The sequence below is a fragment of the Balaenoptera borealis genome, assembly GCF_965194805.1.
Source record: "Balaenoptera borealis genome assembly, chromosome: 13".
In the NCBI taxonomy this organism is placed as follows: domain Eukaryota; kingdom Metazoa; phylum Chordata; class Mammalia; order Artiodactyla; family Balaenopteridae; genus Balaenoptera; species Balaenoptera borealis.
Window position 1 is genome coordinate 95,402,117 of NC_138870.1, and position 20,221 is coordinate 95,422,337.

The following is a 20,221-nucleotide window of genomic DNA, read 5'->3' on the forward strand; positions in this document are numbered from 1 at the left end:
AGTGAAGTAATCCCCCCACACACTGCCTGTCTTTCCACCATTATTCTTGGGGTCTTCATGTACAGAAGTCCTTAGGATGGTTGTTCCCATAATGCAAAGAGGAAACTGAGGCCCACAGAGGTGAACTGGAGGAGAGGAAGGAATTGCCCAAAGTCGGACGGCCAATAAGTGGCAGAATAAGGACAAGATCTGAGAGGAGCGAGAGCCCCAGTTTAGCCTGGGCTGTCAGGGAGGGGAGGGGCGAGGCCTCCCAGGGAGGCCAAGAGGTGCGTCACTGCTTTGCTTCAGGCTGGTCCTGGGACGACAGGGATTGATGGAGTCACTGCAGGCAGTCTCTTGGGAGATGTGAGGACTCCACTGATCAGTTCATCTACTCATTCATTCATTCATTCATTCAATAAGCAGTCCTCTGGTGTGCAGGTCCTGGGCTGTGCAATGCTAGAGACAGCAATGACCCAGCCACAGGCCCAGCCCTGAGGGAGCTGCTGGCTCGGGAATGGAGGGAGGGGGAGAAAAACCCTATAGGACAGCGACCCAGGGCAGATGTGCAAATGGGCACAGACCTGCAGCCAGGGAGGGAGCGACTCTCTCTACCCGGGGCAAGGGAGATCTGGGAAGACTTCCTGGAGGAAGTGGAGGGAGGGAAGGTCATTTCTCTGCTACCCAGACTGGGTCTTACTCGGAGGTCCTTCACAGCCTGGTGACTTTCCCTCTCTGAGCTCCGATTTGTCATCTCTAAGTGGGCACCATCATCCTGGCCTCACCCCGGGGAAGTGGGGAAAGAACAAGGATTTGGAGTCAGCCCGACCTGGCTCAGATCCCAGCTGTGCACCAACCTGCCAGTGGTCATGATGGGCCTCTTCCTTCTGTGGGTTTCAGTTTCCCTGCTCATACAATGGACAGGATGGTGGCAAAGGGACAGCCTGCCCTCCTCCAGCTGTGGGTGTCTGACACCCAGAAGCAGGTCCCCTCGCCCTACGTCTGCTGAAAAGCTGAGAGGTCCAGGCAACAAAGCCCCAGTGTGACCAAAGACCGCCGTGGGGCTGCTGCAGCAAGACTGCAGATTAAAAATAGAGGCAGATGGGCTGGGGGAGGAAGCCACACGATTTGATGCGCCTGAGGCCCTCTGGGGCTGGGGCGGGGTGCAGCTCTGCTAGCCGCCCCCCATCTCAGACCCCCTCGCACCCAGACTCTGAGGATCCTCTGCCTCAGGGCCCCAGGATCGCACCCTCCTCCTGCCCTGGAAAGGGGAAGCGGGGCCAGCTGTCCTGGAAGCCGGGCTGCGAGCAGATTTCTAAAAATATGATGGGAAAGAGGAAGGACAAAGGGGAAGTAGAGAGGAGCTGGGGAGATGGCCGGGGCGGCACCTGGGCACACTCAGCTGGCCTGGGCACGGGGTGCGGAGGGCAGCCCAGCCGCGGGGTGTGTGGGTCGGTGTCCAAGGGTGGCCTTCACGAGGTGTGGGAAGCACAGCCCAGTGAGGAGTAAACAGAGCTCATGGTGGTGGCGGTGGTGGCGGTTGTTACCATCATTTTAATACCTTTGTGTTTTTTATCATTATTGTCACTATTATTATCATTAAAATCCATCTCCCATGAGCTGTACCAGTGCCTGAAACTCCATCATCAGGCTTGGAATCAGAAGTGACCCCCCTCAGGCTGTGTCCTTGTCACCTTCCCTGAACCTCAGTGTCGTCAGCTCTGAAATGGAGAGAAATCCCCGCTTTTAAACAAATAGGTGAAGGGTTGGAAGATCCCCCCATGCACCATGGGATGAGTGCCACAGGCTCGGGGCTGTCAGCACTGTTTCAGGGTTCAGATGTACTCGGCCAGCTGCCACCTGTTGGGGTCAGGACCTGACAGAAGGGGACAGTGGACTGAGAGGGTTCAGGAATGCGCCTGTCAAACCACGAAAAGAGCTGCATGAGAAAAAAGGCAAATAACCCCTGTCTACCCTCACGCCAACCCACTCTTCCAGGAAAAAGAAAAAAGCACTTTCCCCAGCTCTACCATGTTGGCCTTGTTTTATTTCTTACCCAAAAAGAGAAAGGGGCTCAGACTGTAGACATCATCCAGCATCTTGTCTTCATTCTCCTTGGTGGTCAGCCGTGGTCAACATTTCTGTGTCAGAATATCCAAGCTTAGCGTCTTGATGGGGTTTTGATGATTTGCGCAGAGATACCTGGTTTCTGAAGATCGATGTGAGGGTTGTGGCCTTGGAGCCCCAGATGAGTGTAAATCACAACTCTGCCCCCTTCCAGCTGTGTCCCCTCGGGCAGGTCACTTAACCTCTCTGAGCTTTGGGTGCCTCATCTATAGAATGAGATTTAGAAATACCTTCCTCCAGAGCTGTGGTCAGGATCAAACAAGAGAGTGGATGGCAAGAGCCTGGAGCCCCCAGGACCTGAAACACAGTAGGTGTTCAACCAGCATGCCTTTCCTTAGCCAACAGCTTGGCTTGTTTAGGGAGCAAGATCCCAGAACTGCTGCGGGGATGGGAAGGAGGTGAGGGAGGGGGTGTGCCCAGACGGAGCACAGGAGGGCCCCTGGGAGGAGATGGAGACAATGAGTAGGAGCCGCTAGGCAGAAAAGAGAAGGAAGGGCATTCCAGACACGGGGGAACAGCATGTGCAAAGGCCCGTGGAGGGAGAGAGCGCACTGGAACACATGAAGGGCAGCCAGGAGGCCTCAAGCCTGGGGCAGGGGCGGGCCCAATGTGAGATGAGGGTGGGGCACCAGCAGGTCCGGTGGACCCGGTAAGATTTGGGGGCTTTATCCCCAGGACAATGGGAGGGGCAGAGTGGAGGCAGCGAGACTTCAGGAGGCCCTCAGTCATCCAGACAGCGGAGTCCAGGGTTGTGTGGGGGGTGGAGGCCATGGAAACAGAAAGAAGATGGACAGGGCTTGGTGATGGACACAAGGTTGAGAGAGGGGGTGCATGTCAAGGTGCCTCCTGGGGTTCTGGCTGGGGTATCTGGGGGGCCATTCCCAGAGCTTGAGAACTCAGGAAGAAGGCCAGGTTGACGGGAAATTCTAGTTCCGTTTCAGTCACAGTGACAAATAGGCTGATGGTCAGGACACAGGGGGATGGAAGGGTCTGAAGCTCGGGGAAGGGGTTGGAGCTGAGGGTATGTGTGTGATTCCTTGGCCCAGGAGGGGAGAGGGGGATTAATGAGACCCCGCGGGGAGAGAGGAGAAGTCGGCCTGGGACCCAGCCATGGGATCCACATCGGGGATTATCAATAGAAACACGGAATTCCTACCCAGCTTCTCTCCAACAAGCAGCCTGTCTGGAATCCATGTGGCCTCCAGCAGCAGGTGTGCCCTGGGCCAGAAACAGGCCTTCAGGACACAAGCCCCAGCCAACAGGAAAACAATGACAAGCAAACAAACAAAACACAAAAGTCTGCTCTTTCACCCCAAAGTCAACTAGAGGTGATTGGGTTTTTCCACCTTGGAACTCAGCCTCCCTTCACTCCTGACAGAGGAGTTCCAGGTCCCAGCCTCTAATGCTGCCTCCCTTGCTATGGCCCTGCTCCTGTCTCCGTGAGGATGGCCCCTCATTCCTTCTGTCCCTGCATGTCCCCAAAGGCATGCAGAATCCACCTCTCCTGGGATGGAGGCTTAGGTGCTGGCAAACTAATGTTTTGATTCCAGCACTGCCACTTCTTGGCTATGTGACCCAGGGCAAGTCACTTCACCTCTCTGACCCTCAGTGTCTTAAACTGAGAAGGATCCACTTGCAAGAGTTGTGAGGATTAAATGCCATAATTTACATGGAGCTGCTGGCATGGAGTAGGTGTGTTTGAATTTAGAGGTTGATGAGACTCTTGCTTTGTCCCCTGGTGAAAGTGCCACCTCCCCCCACCCCCCAGGAAACCAGGATCTCTAGACCTCATAGTTGCAGGGACAGAAAGGAAAACTCCCAAGTGGGTCACTAGAAGGATGGTACCACTCCTATTCCTTCCTTGTCCCTGAATCCCAGGAGATTACCTCTTGGGGAAAGAGCGCCATCTAATGGTCATGGATTTAGGGTGTATAGTACATCTTGGAGGACCATGCTCCATCCAAGCAGTTTATCATCTCCAAGCTGACACCTCGGCAGCACCTTCCATAGGCTGCTCCATCCCTCCATCCGGCCAGCATCCTCTGGTGGTGAAATGTGTAAGAGGACCATTGGCTCCCATGGCCACATGCTCCTCCCACACCTCCTGTACTGTAAAGAGGGTCGTCCTTTAGTCTAATGTGATATGTTGCAGTGTTCTGAGTCAGCAGATCAAGCCCTTGGATAATGGTGCTGGCCAAGATTCTGTGGGCAGGAAAGGCCACCATATCCAGAACAAGGGATCCAATGTAATCGGTTTGCCACCAAGTTGCTGTTTGGTCTTCTCAAGAAACAACGGGTCTCTGTTGCTGGCAGTTCTGATATTCAGCAGTGGTGGTAGCTTGGAGAGCCTGGGTGAGTGGGTCCACACAGAACCTCCACAGAGGCCACATTCATTCGTGTACCGTTGTACCAGCACTGAGCTAGCCAGTCAGAGACTGGCTAATGTCAACTGGCTGAGTCATTCTATCTGCCTGGTGATTTAGTGCCTCTCCTGTGGTGGCTGTTTCCTGGGGAACATTAGTGTGCTTTACAGAAATCTTCATACTCTGTGCCCACTCCCATAGGGCCACCCATTTGACTCTTCCCCGGACCTCTCTGTTCCCAAACTTCCTTCTTTCCTTCCTCCTGACCGAGAAGTCAAGGCATCTTCTACTGCCCATGAATGCATGTATATTCTTACTTCATGCCGCTTCTCTTTCCACATGAAATAGATGACCAGGTGCCCTACCCAAAGCTCTGCTCACTGGGAGGACTTCTCACCACTCTCTTTCTGGAACACCTTGAGCAGGTCTGTAGTTCAATAGCTGTCCAGTTTTACTTGTACACAAACACTGAGCCACCCATCCTGGAACCAAGTTCAGGCATTTTTCTCCTTTGTCATGAGGTCACAAGGGACCCATCCATAAAGACATAGTATGAGCTGAGGGACCTGGTACAGCAGAATGACAGCAAGTGGATGACATGGGGGTCTGTGTCACCTGTCCCTGGGGCTTCCTGGAGCCATCTGTCTCTGTCTCTGCTCACACCTGTTCCTGGGTGAACCACTTACAAAGGATTGCTGTTGGGCTCACTCGACTTTATGACTCGGTGGGTCAGACCCATCTTGGCTGCTTGACAGGGGAATCATTACCATTTACACTTGCCACAGTGTTGCAGGAGCCTTCCTTCCAGGGGCCTGGCCTCTCCTTCAGTCAATAGGGCCTGGGATCTAAAACCTGCTCAGGTCCACAAACCAGGCAAGGGCTCTTGGCTTTTCATGTAGTGACTGCCCTTTGGGAGAGGCGTATCCTTGGGCGAGGCAGCTCCATTTGGGCTGAGGTAAGTTCCTGAGGAGGGACTCAGTTGTGAGTCATCAGGAGGCTACACACACACACACACACACACACACACACACACACACACACACCCAGCAGCTGAGGGAGTGGGTGCCTTGGTCCTGAGGGGGAGAACTGGGTGACACAACATGGCTCCCATTATACGTGTGTTGTACCCTTACCGCACGTCAGATCCTCACTGAGCGTTTGACACAATTCAGATTTTTTTAATCCTGACAACCACCGTCTAGGTTATGGTTCATGCTTCAGAGACAAGGACACTGTATAAGTTGAGTTTCAGGTGTGGCTGATGTAACAAAAAGACTCAGCATAACAGTGACTGAGACATTCTCAAAACTTATTTCTCTCTCATTGAAAAGTCCAAGTGGGTAGCTGGTGGAGGTGCACATGATGTCTCTTCTCCACATGGTTGCCCAGGGCCCAGCCCCCTTCTAGCTTGGTGCTCTGCCATCTCAATACCCAGCTAACATCTCAAAGTCCAAGATGACTGCTCAGTCAACAGGAGGGGAAGAAGGGAAAGGGACCTCTTGATATTCTCTGCTTTTATTTGGAAGAGATCATATCTGTCCTTGCAAAACCTTTAAGAAACGTGACCAGGCGCCTCCCAAAGCGAGGACTTGAGAGTCGAGAGGATTTGGATGGGCAGACAGGAAAAAGCATCACAGGTTGGAGGAGCCGTAGAGGCAAATGTGGAGAAGTAAGACTGAGGGTTAGACCATTTGGGGGCAGTGAGGAGCAGGCAGGCTGGGCTGGCAGGCTCTTGTTGAGAATGGTGGGGATAAGGCTGGCTGGATGAGGACTTTTCCCCCTATGGAATAAGGATTCCATGGAGATTTTGACCAGGAGAGTGTTATGGATGGGACAGGAAGGGGGGGGTGGGGGAGGTGGGTAGAGGTAAGTCAGCTGACCCAGGTGGGGAAATGGTCATAGCATCTTGCCAGAACATTGGCACCCCTGTGTCTCCTTTAATTCATTTCCAGGTGATGAGGAAAGAACTCAGACTTTGTAGTCATCCCAACCCAAGTCCCACCCTGGCTCAGCAACTTGTCCCTTTGGGACCCTGGCCAGGTCACCTCACTTCTCTGCGCCTGAGTGTCTGGGGCAGGCACTGTGAAATGTCCCCCCAAATTCAGTTTCCCCATCTTACATAGTAAGGATATCAGGACCACCCTATTAAAGGCTCATTACCCAGCCTCCCTTGAAGGTAGCTGTAACCGTGTGGCTACATCTGGCCAATGGGATGTGAGGCAAAATGATCACCACTTCCTGGTCATACAAACAAATGAATAAGTGACAGATGCGCGATCCAGTGAAGAAGTAAAGATGCAGCAAACGATGAATGCCTTCAGCAAGTATTGCACTGAGCGCCTGCTATGTGTCAGGCTCTTTCTAGGTGCTGAGGATACAGCAGTGAGCAAAATTGTTGAAGTGCCTATTCTCATGGGGCTGAGTGGAATGAGTAGAACACAAAAGATGCAAGTAAACAAGATGGCTTAGGCAGCCTGTACCCAGAGGGGCAGAAGAAACATAAAGCTGGTAGGAGGGGAGTGTGGGGAGGGACTGCTTTAGACAGGGCAGTCAGGGAAGGCCTCTTGGAGGAGGTGACATCTGAGCCAAGGCCTGGATGAAGAGGGCAAGCAAGTCATGGGTTTCTAGAAGGAAGAGGGCCCTGGGGAAGTGAGAGCTAGCTGGGGTGGCCGGAGCCGAGTGATGGAGGTGAGGGCGGGGAATGAGCCAGGGACCACCAGTTCTTCTCTCCTCTCCAGACCCAGGGGAGCTGAGCAGCGGGGAGGCGGAGGAGCTGCAGCGGATCAAATGGCATCGGAAGCAGCTTCTGGAGGACATCCAGGTGTGCTCACACTCACGCTCACAAATACACATGCTCTTGTCCACCCACATGTTCGTGCTGACACACCCTCAAACCACACATACCCACAAGCAAGCAGCCATACACGTTCGCACACCTCCTGACCCAGCCTGGGCCAAGAGCGGGGCCAGATTCCAGCCCACATGTAGCCTCAGCCTCGGCCCCCAGGAGTGGGGAGAACAGAATTCCCAGGGGAGTCCCCACTCCTGGGTTCAGCTGCCAGGGCTCAGAGAGAGCCAGGAGAGCAGGGGAGAGAAAGGGAACAATCAGTTCAGCACCTACTATGTGCAGAGCCCCACCTGCATGGACTCAGTCTGGTCTCATCTCCAACCCGAACCTCAGATTCATCCCCCCCAAAAATGTAGACCATTTGGTCAGGATAACACCATTATCTGCCCGGCACTTGTCAGTTCACCAGTTTCTCAGGCATCAGCTCATCTGATTCTCAGCCACCTTCTGAAACAGGCCCTGCTTCTGCTCCTGGAATGTGCCACCATGCTCGGTCCTGCCCCCGGGCCTTTGCACTCACGGTCCCCTCTGCCTGAGACTCTCCTAATTCCTCCTCATGGCTCCTTCTTCTCCTAGTTCATTCTCAGCCCAAATGCCTCTCCTTCTAGGGGCCGCCCTGTCCACTCTGGCTGCAGTTGGTGGGACCCCACCTCCCATCCCAACACGTGTACACCTAAGATTCCAGAGAAAGATGAAGGCACAAGATAACTCCCTCAGCAAGTACTTACCATGTGCCAGGCTCTTTCTAGACCATTACTCTGACCATTTTCTGCATGGTCATTTCATCTGCCCTATGATCCAAAGTCCAGTGGGGTGAGCTCCATGTAAGGAGAGCCTGGGTCTGTTTCCCACCACTATATCCCGAGTCCAATAGTCAGAGCATAGTAGGTACTCAGTTAATACTTACGAGTGAACCTTCATTTTATTTGTGGGGAAGCCACTCAGTGACTTGGTCAAGTTCACATGGACAGGAGCTGACTCGGCTCAGAAAGAGGCTCCAGGCCCCATGCTGCTCCTGGGTCCCAGGACAAACCCCTATTAGGACTACCCCCATCCCAAAGATCTGGAGGGAGATGAGGGAAGGCTGGGGTGCCTTTGGGGGCTCTTGCTGCTGCCAAGAGTTAGAGAGTCTCCTCTGCCACTGGGCATCTCCCGCCGGGTCAAGATGGAAAAGGCTTGGGGGGTGTCAGGGAAAGCACAGGCTTGGAGTCAGATGTTGGACGTGTCCCTTCACCTCTCTGGGCCTCAGTGTCCTGTAAATTTCACAGGAATTGCAAAGTCCCTGAGAAGAGGTCCTGTGCCATCTTGTACCCTGTTGACCCATAGCACCTGGCTCGTAGTGGCCACAGAGTCTAGGGAGCGGGACAGGGTAAATGGATGGATGGAGGGAAACCAGAGAGGAGCCGGGGCCTGACCACTGGGTGAGAGTTTGTACCTCCTGCCTGGGGAGGCAGTAAGGAGCCATGGATGGAGTTTGAGCGGAAGAAGGGCCGGCACCAAGCTGTGCTTCAGAAAGATGGCAGCTGGGTGGAGGAGGGCTTGTCTGGAAGTTTTGGCTCAAGGGTGGGACACTTTTCAGCTGCAGAGGTGAGAGATGGGAAGACCAGAAATAGAGTGGGGGAAAGGCTAGGGACTGGGGACTCTCTCACCCCAAGAGAGGAGCCCCGGGAGAACTAGGTATAAACAGAGGCAAGAAGTTTGGCTTGGGATTTTGAGGATATGAGATATTCGGGAAAGGGATCCACCAGGGGGAGGGTCCCTTAGTGGCAGCTCAAGACAGAGGTTTGGGAATCATGCCTGGAAGTGGGAATGGTTGTGTTTGGGGTGCGGGGGGGGGGGTCGTGAAGCCCTTTCTGTCCCAGGCTCCGCCCCCTGACTCTACCTCCCCACCCTGCCCCCGCCACCCCACAGAAGCTGAAGGACGAGATCGCAGATGTGTTTGCTCAAATCGACTGCTTCGAGACAGCAGAGGAGAGGTGAGGGGCCCGACAGGGGACCCTGGGAAGCTGCCACAGTGGCTTCCTGAGGATGTCACATGCCATGAGTGAGAGTGAATGAGCCCAGGCCCTGGTGAAATCAGGGGTCGGACCCCGAGAGGGGAGGCATAGGGGGGTGAAATAGGAACAGGGCGGCCCTGACACTCCATCCCATGGTCTGGTCTGGTCCTTGCTTCCAGCAGCCCCTCTCTTCAGCAGCAACCCCGTTCTCCCACCTCCTCCACCCAAAGTCTCTCCCAACCCACCCTGACCCAGCCCCTGACCAATCGCTGGCCAGGAGCATCCTGGGTTGGGCCAGGGAGAGGGGAATTTCAGCCCCAAGGATGAGGACAAGGAAGCCAGGGGCCTTACGGGGACAGGAGCCTGGCCTGTGGCAAGGCCGAGGCTGGTCCACCTCACTCCACCCATAAGATGTCACAACCCCACCCCTTCTATAGGAAGACTGCCCCTGGCTCTGTGACCTGCGGTTGGTCCTCCCCTCACTGGGCCTCAGTTTCCCCACTTGTACAATGAGAAGGTTGGTCCCTACATAATCCCCTAGGGCCCCAGGGCACTGACTCCTCCGTACGGTGTCCCAGGAGATCCCCACCCTGCCCCTGCCAGCCTTCACTTCTCTGATGCCTCTGATCTCCACCTTCCTAGCCCGGACACGTGCATGCACTCATGCCCGCATACACACGTGCACTGCCCCTGTGTCTCCAGCCCCAACAATGACAACAACATAACATTTACATGGCACCTAACACTAGCTATTTTCAATGCTTTAACCTCTCAACAATGCTTGGGGGGCAGGTGGTAGAGTCACCGCATTCTACAGATGAGGAAACTGAGTCCCAGAGAGATGAGTGGGATTTGCACCAGGAGCCTGTCTCCAGAGCCTGTGCTCTCACCCCCAACCTCCCTGTTATCTTGCTCCCCCTCTAAGCACGGGACCCCTCTAAATCCCCCCCCAGAAGCATCTCTGGCTCCTGAGGCCACAGCTCCAGAGCTGGGCCCATTGGAAATATGGTCTCGTAGCTCAGGAAGGGGCCCAGACCCTGCATTTCTCACATTTTCCCCGGTGATTCCAGCCCCACTTGGAGGCCCTTAGGGAATACTGGCTCTAGCTGAGGGAAGCATCCTCGGGGATTGGAGGGGTGTCCCAGGGTCCGGGGGCGTCCAGGCTGATGTCTTCCTGTCTACAGCCGCATGGCCCAGAAGGAGAAGGAGCTGGGCATCGGGCGCAAGAAATTCAACATGGACCCCGTGAAGGTAGGCAGTGCGGGGGCCGAGTCAAGGGGCCGGGAGAGCTACATGCTGGGTCCCTCCACAATGTCCTCTTCTTCCCCTCAACTGACACAATTACCCACTTTACAGATGAGGAAACTGAAGCCCTGCCGGGCTCAGCATCTTATCCTGCGCCTGTTATGGCTGGGGGCTCCGCCTTCCCACAGCATAGTAGCCCCAGGGCATGAGGTGGGAGCCAGGAGGATGGGGTGGGGTCTGTGATGTCTGTCCCCTGCTCTGTGAGTTGGACTTTGGGCAGTGGGGCCCTTAAACTCTGGGGCTCAGTCTCCGGAAGTGTCTTCCAGCCCCTCAGCTGGGGGAGCCAGTCCTGGGACACTGGCGTGGAGCCCTGAGCGCTCAGGGCTCAGCTACGCTCTAACCCCACCCCCGGCCCCACCCCCACTGGCCCCAGAGCACCCCCAGTCCCCACCCCTTGCCCAGCCAGGTGGCCCTGGGCTCCTTTCCTGTAGGAGCTGAGACAGGAGGAAGCCACAAGTTGACACACGGAGGTGGGGTCAGGGAAGCCAAGGGATCCCTGGAAATTCACTGCTCTCGCTTAGAAGGCTGCCTCTTCCCCATCACAGGCCTCCCATGTCCCACTGGCACAGCAATCAACCCCTGCCCCCATCCACAGGGACCACACAGACCACACACACACACATACACACGCACACACACACACGCACGCATGCGCTAACTCACTTCCTACCTGATCCTGCCTGAGCGCCCCTCAGGGAGGGGCCACTGAGGGGTCCCCTGGGCCATCTGCCTGTCACTCAGAGCCCTCTACAACCTGTCCCCCCTATCCCAGCAGCCTCTTCTCCAAAAGGGATAGGGGCTGGAAGGCATCATCACGGAAAACCAGACACCAACCCCTCAAACTCCTAAAATTAGATGACAGACTTCAAGTGCCTGGGTTGTGGGGAGAGATGTCTGAGATATTGTCAAATCAGAAAATCGGGCGAGGCACACTCCCATTTTCACACAGAAAAGGGAGGAAAGGACCACCCAGGAAACCATCTACCTCCAAGTGGTAGGACTGAGCAATTTCCTCTCCTTTTGACTGAGCAGTTTTTTTCTAATTTTTATACAATGGACATAGATTACTTGTAAGAAAAAATGAAACACTATGTTTAAATAATATGAATTTTAAGGGGGACAAAAGGAAGGGCTGAATCATTCAATCTTAAAATTATAAATTCATAGAATCACCGAAGCATATCATAAAAGAGTGTCAGACTGAAGGGAACCCTGGGGAGCACCTGGCATGAACCTGGTTCAAGGCAGGAACCCCATCTCTCTTTGCACGTCTCTGCTGATGGGGAACTCACCACCTTACAAAGGCAACTTCTTTTATGGAGGGGACACAACATCCCGGAACAAGCTCTGCCAATGCTAGAATGCCAGGCCCAGGGCTCTGGCCACGGGGGCTCCCTCCCTCCCTCCTCCCAGGCCAGCCGCTGGGCGGGGCTACTCACAGGCTCTGTGTACCACCTCCAGGGCATCCAGTATCTCACTGAGCACAAGCTGCTAACCCCTGATGTCCAAGATATCGCCCAGTTCTTGTACAAGGGCGAGGGCCTCAACAAGACGGCCATCGGCACCTACCTGGGGGAGAGGTAAGGAGGGTGGGGCCTTAGGGAGGCAGAGAATGAGGGTGTGCAGGTGTGCATAGGTGTGGGTGAGGGGGTTGTGTGTGCAGGTAAGTAAGGGAATGAGTCATGTTAGGAAAGTCATAACTCCTGGGGTTGAGCAGGCTAACTGATCACGCCCCTCCAGACCCTGAACCAAGGCCTGCCTGCCTGCCTTCATTCCTTCCTTCACTCATTTAGAAAACAAGTAGATATTTTTAGTATCTACCGTGTACCAGGCAGTGTTCCAAGCCCTGGATTTACACCAGTGAACAAGATAGGCAAAACTCCTGGTCGGGGGGGCGGGCAGGGGGGTTAAATTGGGAGTATGGGATTAACAGATGCACACTACCATATATAATAGATAAACAACAAGGATTTACTGTGTAGTACAGGGAACTATATTCAATATCCTGTAATAAACTATAATGGAAAAGAATTGAAAAAAGGAATACAGATATATACATATATATGTATAACCAAATCACTTTGCTGTGCACCTGAAAATAACACTGTTGTAAATCAACTATACTTCAGTTAAAAAAAAAAAAAAACTACTGGGAATTCCCTGGATGTCCAGTGGTTAGGACTCGGCACTTTCACTTCCATGGGCCTGGGTTCAGCCCTGGTCGGGGAACTAAGAGCCCGCAAGTCACGTGTCATGGCCAAAAACAAAAACAAAACAAAATCAAAAAACTCCTGCCCTCAAGGAGGTACATTCTAATGGGGAAGACAGATCCCAAAATATGTAAAATAAGTTAGAAAATTATAAATTCTTTGGAATACAAATAAAGCAGTGAAGGGAGATGAGAAAGTTCTGGGAACCACGCTTCGAAGGCTGTGACTTTAAATAGTGTGGACACAAAGGGTCTCACAGAGAAGGTGAACTTTGACTGAAATTTAAAGGAGGTGAGCAGTGTAGCTCTGGGGGAAGAGCATTTCAGGCAGAGGGAGCAGTGCATGCAAAGGCCCTGGGGCAGAAGCCTGCTTAAAGAACAGCAGGCTAGTGAGACTGGAAGAGAGAGAGGAAGGGAGAAAGTAGTAGGTGACAAGGTGGGGATCCCTGAGAGGGTTCTGGGCAGAGGAGTGGTCTGAGGGGACCCTTCTGGCTGCTGGGTGGCAGATAGACTATAGGGGACAGGCGTGGAGCTGGGCCAGCAAGCCAGGAACCCTTCCCCCAGGCTCCCCAGAGGACACTCTCCTTCTCCTAAGCAAGCAGGGAGCCCAGGTGGCAAGAAGGGCAGCGCTTTCTGATTTCAGATCTGGGAAGGGGAAGGAAATGGGGGTGGGCATTTTCTCTTCATTTTACAGATGTGTACACTGGGGCTAGGGGAGGTCAAGTGGCTTGTGTGGGGTCACCCAGGAAGGAAGTGACAGAGGAAGGATTTGACTCAGGGCAGGCTGCTCTGAAACCAGAGCTCCCCTCCCGGGTGAGGACAGTCCTGGTGAGCCGTCGGGGGGTGGGGCGTCTGCTGTGTGTGGGAGGGGGCGGGGGGACAGTGATGTGGGCTCAGACAGATGTGAACAGACCAGATGGTGGCTGGATTCAGAAGGAGGACATCTCTCCCCTCCTTGGCCTCCCCCACCTCGACCGGCCCCAGGAGGTGGGTGCCAGCAAATGCCCGAGTGTGTCCCGCCCTCCCTTCTGCCTCCTCGCCAGGGACCCCATCAACCTGCAGGTCCTCCAGGCCTTTGTAGATTGCCACGAGTTCGCCAACCTCAACCTCGTCCAGGCCCTCAGGTGAGTGGTCCAGGGGGCAGGGGCCTGACCCTCGAGGGTGGTACGGCAGGAAGGGTTGGGGCATCACCCTCCACGTGGCTAACAGCACAAACAAGGCATCAGGAGAAAGAATGAATAAATGAGGGAACTCCCTGGCGGTCCAGTGGTTAGGACTCAGCGCTTTCATTGCTGAGGGTCCGGGAGCTAAAATCCTGCAAGCTGCGTGGTGTGGCCAAAAACAAAATTTTTTTATAAATAAATAAATAAACTTAATTAATGACATCATCCCCCACATAGAGCTGAGGTTAGATGAGATAATAGGTGTGGGCTGCCTGGATGAGCACCTGGCTTGTTACCACTACTACTGTTATCATATTACATCATTATTATAATAATATTTAATCATAATCATTAGTACTATTATGATGCCATTCCCATCCCACTGCTCTTTGGATTAGTGCTTGTTTTACTTATTTTATTAATGCAGCTTAGTGTGTACTGCATTTATTATTACTTATTATTTTCTAATTAGGATATTATTGTTGCTACTCATTTTTACAACAATGGGAGGCATTACAGTATATGCGTTAGGAGCACAAGCTCTGGAGCCAGACTGCTCAGTTCATATCCTACCTCTGCTACTCACCCCTTGGGAAAGTCACACACACACACACACACACACACACACACAAAAAAAAAAACCTCTCCGTGCCTCAGTTTCTTCATCTGTAAAATGTGGATACTAACAGTACCAACCTCATAGGGGGGTGAGGACTAAGTGAGAAAATGCTTAGAATTGGTCCACAGTAAGTGCTTAGTAAGTCTTGCTGCTGCAGATGATGCCTGGAAAATCAGCTCCTGAGTGGGGGCATTTGTTCTGGGCTTTGATGGATGATTAGGAGTTTGCTAGGCAGAGAAGGAAGAAGCCACCACCATCTAAGCAATGTGGCCTTCCCTCTGACTCCCATGCTTTTTAAAGGAGATGGGTAGGTTGGGAGTCTCCAACATTCATTCGTTCATTTATTCACCTGTTCATTCTTTCACTCACTCAGCTAGCCTTTACTGAGCAGTTACTGGCTGTCCCAGCTCAGCAGGAGATGTGAGAGGAGCAGGCACTGCCCTTGCCCTTGGGGAACTTAGTTGGAAGCTGTGGAAATCATTCACTTCTAAGAAAGGGATGCCCAGCCAAGGGAAGACACTCCTCCAGGGTCCCACAGTCAAATCCCAGGGCCCAGTGGCCAGGCGGGGAGGGGCCTCGGAACCCGGGAATCCACAGGGCTAAGGTGGACTGGCACGTAAATGGTGCTGGGTCTCAGATGGGCAGAGGGGTGTGCCCGCTCAGCTCCTGTATTCTAGAAGAAAAAGCATTTCTTGGATCCCTCCTGCAGTCTTGGTGCTCGAAGAACAAATTCCACTGACCACCCCCCCACACACCCATGAGCCTAGATGACAGGTGCAGAGTCTCTCATTTACAGGATAAAGAGACTAAGCCTGGGAGACACAGAACAGCTTAGGGGGTGGGGGGATGGGGAAGCCCCTAAGCCCCCTCTGAGAGCCTCCCCCACCTCCACTGCCCATGGTTCTGTTCTTCCCCCAGACAATTCCTGTGGAGCTTCCGACTGCCAGGCGAGGCCCAGAAGATCGACCGCATGATGGAGACCTTTGCCACCCGATACTGCCTCTGCAACCCAGGTGTCTTCCAATCCACAGGTGCCAGTGTGGGAGGGGACCCTGCCAGACACAAATCTGCCTTCCAAGGCACCTCGGCCTCTCTACCCCCTCAGGTCTCTCCCAAGCACCCAGACCCTGGGAGCCCAGATCTCCTCATGAACCCTCACTGAGTGCCAACTCTGTGCCAGGCCCTCTGCTGGGTGCTTGTCAGGCAGAGCTGCCTCAGGGCATGATCCTTGGGAGAGAAGGCAGGAAATAATGGCACAGGGTGCTAAGGCATCAGTGCCTCATCTGAGGGCAGGGATGGGGGACTCAGCGTGTCCAGGCTGGCTTCCCAGAGGTCCTGAGGTCTGAATGGGGTTTTGAAGGATGAATAGGAGTTCTCCAGGAGGTCAAGGGGAGAAATGGCCTTTTGGGCAGGAGTTCTAGTTTGAGCAAAGGCACAGAAGCATGAAACAGCCTGAGCAGTGCAGGGCGCAAAGGGGTATAGAAAGATATCAGCAAAGCTCAGTCCTCCACATCCCCCAACATGGTGGGCGAAAAGTCATCATGGCAGGCTTGTCCTGGCCTCTTCTCTGGGTCTCAAGATACCATAGCAATAACCAAGTCCACATATTGAGCACTCCCCATGTGCTAAGTGCTTTACCCATGCAAAGTCATGTAATCCTTACATCCACTCTACAAGGTCATCAGTGTTCTCGTCCCTGCAGAACACAGACTCCGAGACGTGAAGGGAGCTTTTCAGCAGTATATCCATGGGCAAGTCCTACAGAGCATTTGCCTACCTTGTAGTTATATACAAATTAGGGATTTGCTTGTTTGTTATCTGTCAGCCCCACAAGTCTAAATGTCTCACAAGGGTGGGGACCATACAGATTTTTTCACCAGTGAATCCCCATTCTGTAGCACTTAGGAAGTACCCAATAAATATTTGTAGGAAGGAAGGAATTTTAAAGCACCAGATTTGAATCACAGTCTCACTACTTAATTTTGTGACCTTGGACGTGTAACTCACTCTCCCTGTGTCTCAGTTTCCTAATCTGTAAAATGGTGGTGGTAACAGTGCCTACCTCATAGTGTTGTCAAGGGCTGTAAAGAGCTTAGCACAGGGCAAGCACCAACATTAGTGCCACTGCTACCAGAGGTAGAATCATCGATGTTCTAGAACATGAAGCTACTTCAAAGTTAAACCTCCTAATATTGCAGATGGGGAAGCTGAGGCTCTGGGAACTCAGGTACTTTCCAAGGTCAACCGGAGAGTTGGGGACACAGCTGGACTTCCCTGGCTCTGGACCCAGGGCTTTAAAACATCATAGAGTAGCGATCACCTCCTTCCCAAACGCTCAGCCCAGCCTCGCTCCCGAGCACATGAAAGTCTGAATAATGGAACAGGAGCACGGCTCCGGGAGCCCCACAATGCTAATAAGATTACCAAGTGGCACGTGACAAAGCCCTGAACAGTGTTGCCAGCAATAAGCATCCTCTGAGTTCCAAGAAGGCAGAGAACAGAGTGGGCAGGGGAGCTGGAAGGGCTCGGTGGGGAGGAGGGCTGGAGCTGGAGCCCAAAGAGCGGGAGGGTTTAAGTGGGTAGAAAGGGAAGAGGAGGGAGTGCCTGGCAGGGGGCCCAGCGGGGGGTGGGAAGGCACACAGGGGCTCGGGAACTGACAACTGAAGCTTGTTTGGAGCAGGGAGCCCCATAAGCGTGGGAGGCGAGGCCAGGCGTCAAATGCCAAGCCGGGAGGACAGAGTGGACCTTCAGGACATTGAAACGGCCCATTCTTGGCCCCTGGAAGGGACTGGGGCAGGGGAGGGGGGAGTGGCCAGGGCCAAGACTGTGACCGCTGTCCCGTCCCGCAGACACCTGCTACGTCCTGTCCTTCTCCATCATCATGCTCAACACCAGCCTCCACAACCCCAATGTCCGGGACAGGCCGCCCTTCGAGCGCTTTGTGTCCATGAACCGTGGCATCAATGACGGCAGTGACCTGCCTGAGGAGCAGCTGCGGGTAAGAAGGGTGTGGCCCCACCCAGCCCCGTCCCCAGGCATCCAGGAAGAGCCTGTCCTTAGGTCCATGGCCCAAGAGGGGCTCCTCTAAGATAGGTCACTCCAGGAGAGGGCGCTGCTGAGATGGTCCTCCCAGGTTGGTAACTGTCTTGAGAGGGACCATCACAGAAGAGGTTGGTCCACAGAAGGGCTTTCCCAAGTGGGCCCATCTTAAGAAGGAGGTCCAAGACTGAACACCCAGGAGGTCCTCCCAGAGCTCAGCCTTTGGGGAACTCTGGGCACCCATCATTCACACCTTCCAGAAAGGGTGCCTCACACAGCCTAGGTCTACTTTTTTGGAATCCCAGATTCTTAGACTCTCAGTGGGTCAGGGCTGAAAATCCCCAGACTCTGCTCAAACCCCTCCCTCTTTCAGAGAGGAAGGAACAGGTCTTCCACAGGCTACACATCAGCTTGAGAGTCGAGCAGAACCCAGGCCTCCCATCCCCTCCTCAAACAGCCGCCACCCCTGCTACACTGCACCGAGCCCTGTGCCTGGCATGGGGCACCCAGGGATGAGTACACCCACGTTCAGGGTCTGGTGGGAGGATGATACACATGTGAATTATAACCCTGCGTGATTCATGCTGCGCTGACCGTAGGAGACACAGCTATGGAGACACAGAGGACACTATTATCACTCTCCTGGGAGCAGGGGAAGGGTGCCATCCTGGAAGACTCCACAGAGGAGGTGACTTTTGAACTGGGCCTTGAACGTTGAGTGGGAGTTTGCCCAGAGGAGAAGCAGGGAAAGGACATTCCAGAAAGAGGAACTGGCCAGCACCTGACCTGGTTGGTAAAGGGAGGGGCTTCCAGAGTGGCCAGCTGGATACATACAGACAGTGATGGGCACCAAGGTTGGGCCAGAGAGACCATAGCTTCGAACGACAGCCTTAGGAGCTTGCCTACTTCCTATGGGCAAAGTGGAGCCAGGAGCTGTTTTAGAAACACAGGAGTGAGATTCAAAGCCTGGCTCTGCAAAAATGAATTGACGATTCATTTCTAGGACCAGAGACGCCCCAGAGCTCAATACAGCTTCAGTTCCCTCCAGGTCAGAGCATGGCAGGAGGGGAGGAGACGGTGTGAACCCCACCCTGGCAGCTCAGCACCCTGTGTACCTCCGACAGCAGAAGTCTGGTCGGTGGGGGGAGAGCCTGAGTCTGGAGCGATTCTGGTGCCCCTCGGTGTTTGAGAACAGCCTCGCCCTTAGCCCACCCCCCTCCTTGGTCCCCAGAGACAGTTTATCCTGGTGGGCGGGGGGCACGACATAAAATGAGGGCTTGAGAGTAGGTTAGAGCCCAGGTCAAGTCCCATCTCCCCGTTTGCCTGCTGGGTGACCTTAAATAATGACTCACCCTCTCGGAGCCACCATTTCCTCAACCAGGAGAACAGGGATAATGATGTCTGCGTCACAGAGCCGCTGTGAGTAGTAATTTTTAAAAATGTAAAGGGCATAGCCCATGCCGGGTACATAGCACAAGCTCTAAATGGTAGCTTAGGTCGCTATTAAGAGTAATTAATAATAATTTAAAATCCCCAGCCCTTAGTAAAATGCCTAAAACGTGAAAAGCATTTGAAAACTGGTAACGCATCTCACTGTGGTACTTGGGGCAGGAAGCTGGGCGCACCTTGTCCAGCAGGTAATGAGTTAATGACATGCCAGCACCAGTCCTGTTGGATCTCCCAGGTGCCACTTTATTGCTTCAGCCCCCAAAGAGCCTCCTTCAGCAGCTCCCTCCTTAGGTGTTTTTCCCAATTCAAGCCTTTTGTTAATAACAATGCACTGCATTTGTATAGAGCTTGTAACTTTCTTCTCATAGGGCTTTCCGGTCTATTATCTCAATTTAGCTTCAAGCTCTTCCTGGGAGGTCTGGGAAGGGTTTATTATCCTCCTGGGCAGCCGAGAGGGGCAGGCACTGAGCAGGGAAAAGAATTGGAGTCACAGCCACATCCAAGTCCTGGCTCCCCCATTTTCAAGTTGTGTGACTTTAGGTAAGTGGCTTGACCTCTCTGAGCTCCCGGTTTATAGGATTAGTGTAGGTAAGCTTATAGGATTAGTAAGGTGTTTAGCACAGCACCTATGTCGTTGGACTGGCTAATTAATCCAGAAGCTTCCCAGGACACAAAGTGAACCACACTGGCCTGGTCCTTGCCCTTCAAGGCTTTCACAGGAAGCTGCTCAGGACCGGGGGTCCTCTTGCTTTCTCTTGGGGTCTCATCTTCCCCATGTGCAAAGCAAGGACTCAGCTTTAAGCACCTTCAGGTATTCAGTTTGCAGCTTTGCAGAAGGATTCTCCAGGACACATAACATTTTTAAGTGACCTGATTTATGAAATTAAATTGACACAGATACATCACCTAAAGAGAGGTCACCCCGTGACCATGAGGGTGCGCAGCTGGGAAAGGCTTCAAAGAGGTGCATGATGGGAGCTGGGGCTCAGGCATGTTGAGCGGGTCTTGCCCTGGCCACCCCGATGGGGACGGGGCGAGTGCCTAAGAAACTCAGCCCAAAGGTACAGGGTGTAGACTCAGAAGATGGGAGATGAAATCCCAGCTCTGCCCTTATGGTTGTGTG

At 53.5% G+C, this 20,221-nt stretch overlaps 1 protein-coding gene across 3 annotated transcripts in view; it reads left to right on the forward strand.

The window, feature by feature from the left end:
* The window catches only part of CYTH4 (cytohesin 4), a 39,319-nt gene that overhangs the window by 10,446 nt on the left and 8,652 nt on the right, over positions 1-20,221 (forward strand). For all 3 annotated transcript variants that reach the window (XM_082348980.1, XM_082348981.1, XM_082348982.1), the window contains exons 2-8: positions 7,208-7,290; positions 9,229-9,293; positions 10,499-10,565; positions 12,081-12,199; positions 13,872-13,952; positions 15,529-15,641; positions 17,460-17,608. In XM_082348980.1, the coding sequence (XP_082205106.1) occupies positions 7,208-7,290; positions 9,229-9,293; positions 10,499-10,565; positions 12,081-12,199; positions 13,872-13,952; positions 15,529-15,641; positions 17,460-17,608 (677 nt within the window). The remainder of the gene's footprint in view (positions 1-7,207; positions 7,291-9,228; positions 9,294-10,498; positions 10,566-12,080; positions 12,200-13,871; positions 13,953-15,528; positions 15,642-17,459; positions 17,609-20,221) is intronic.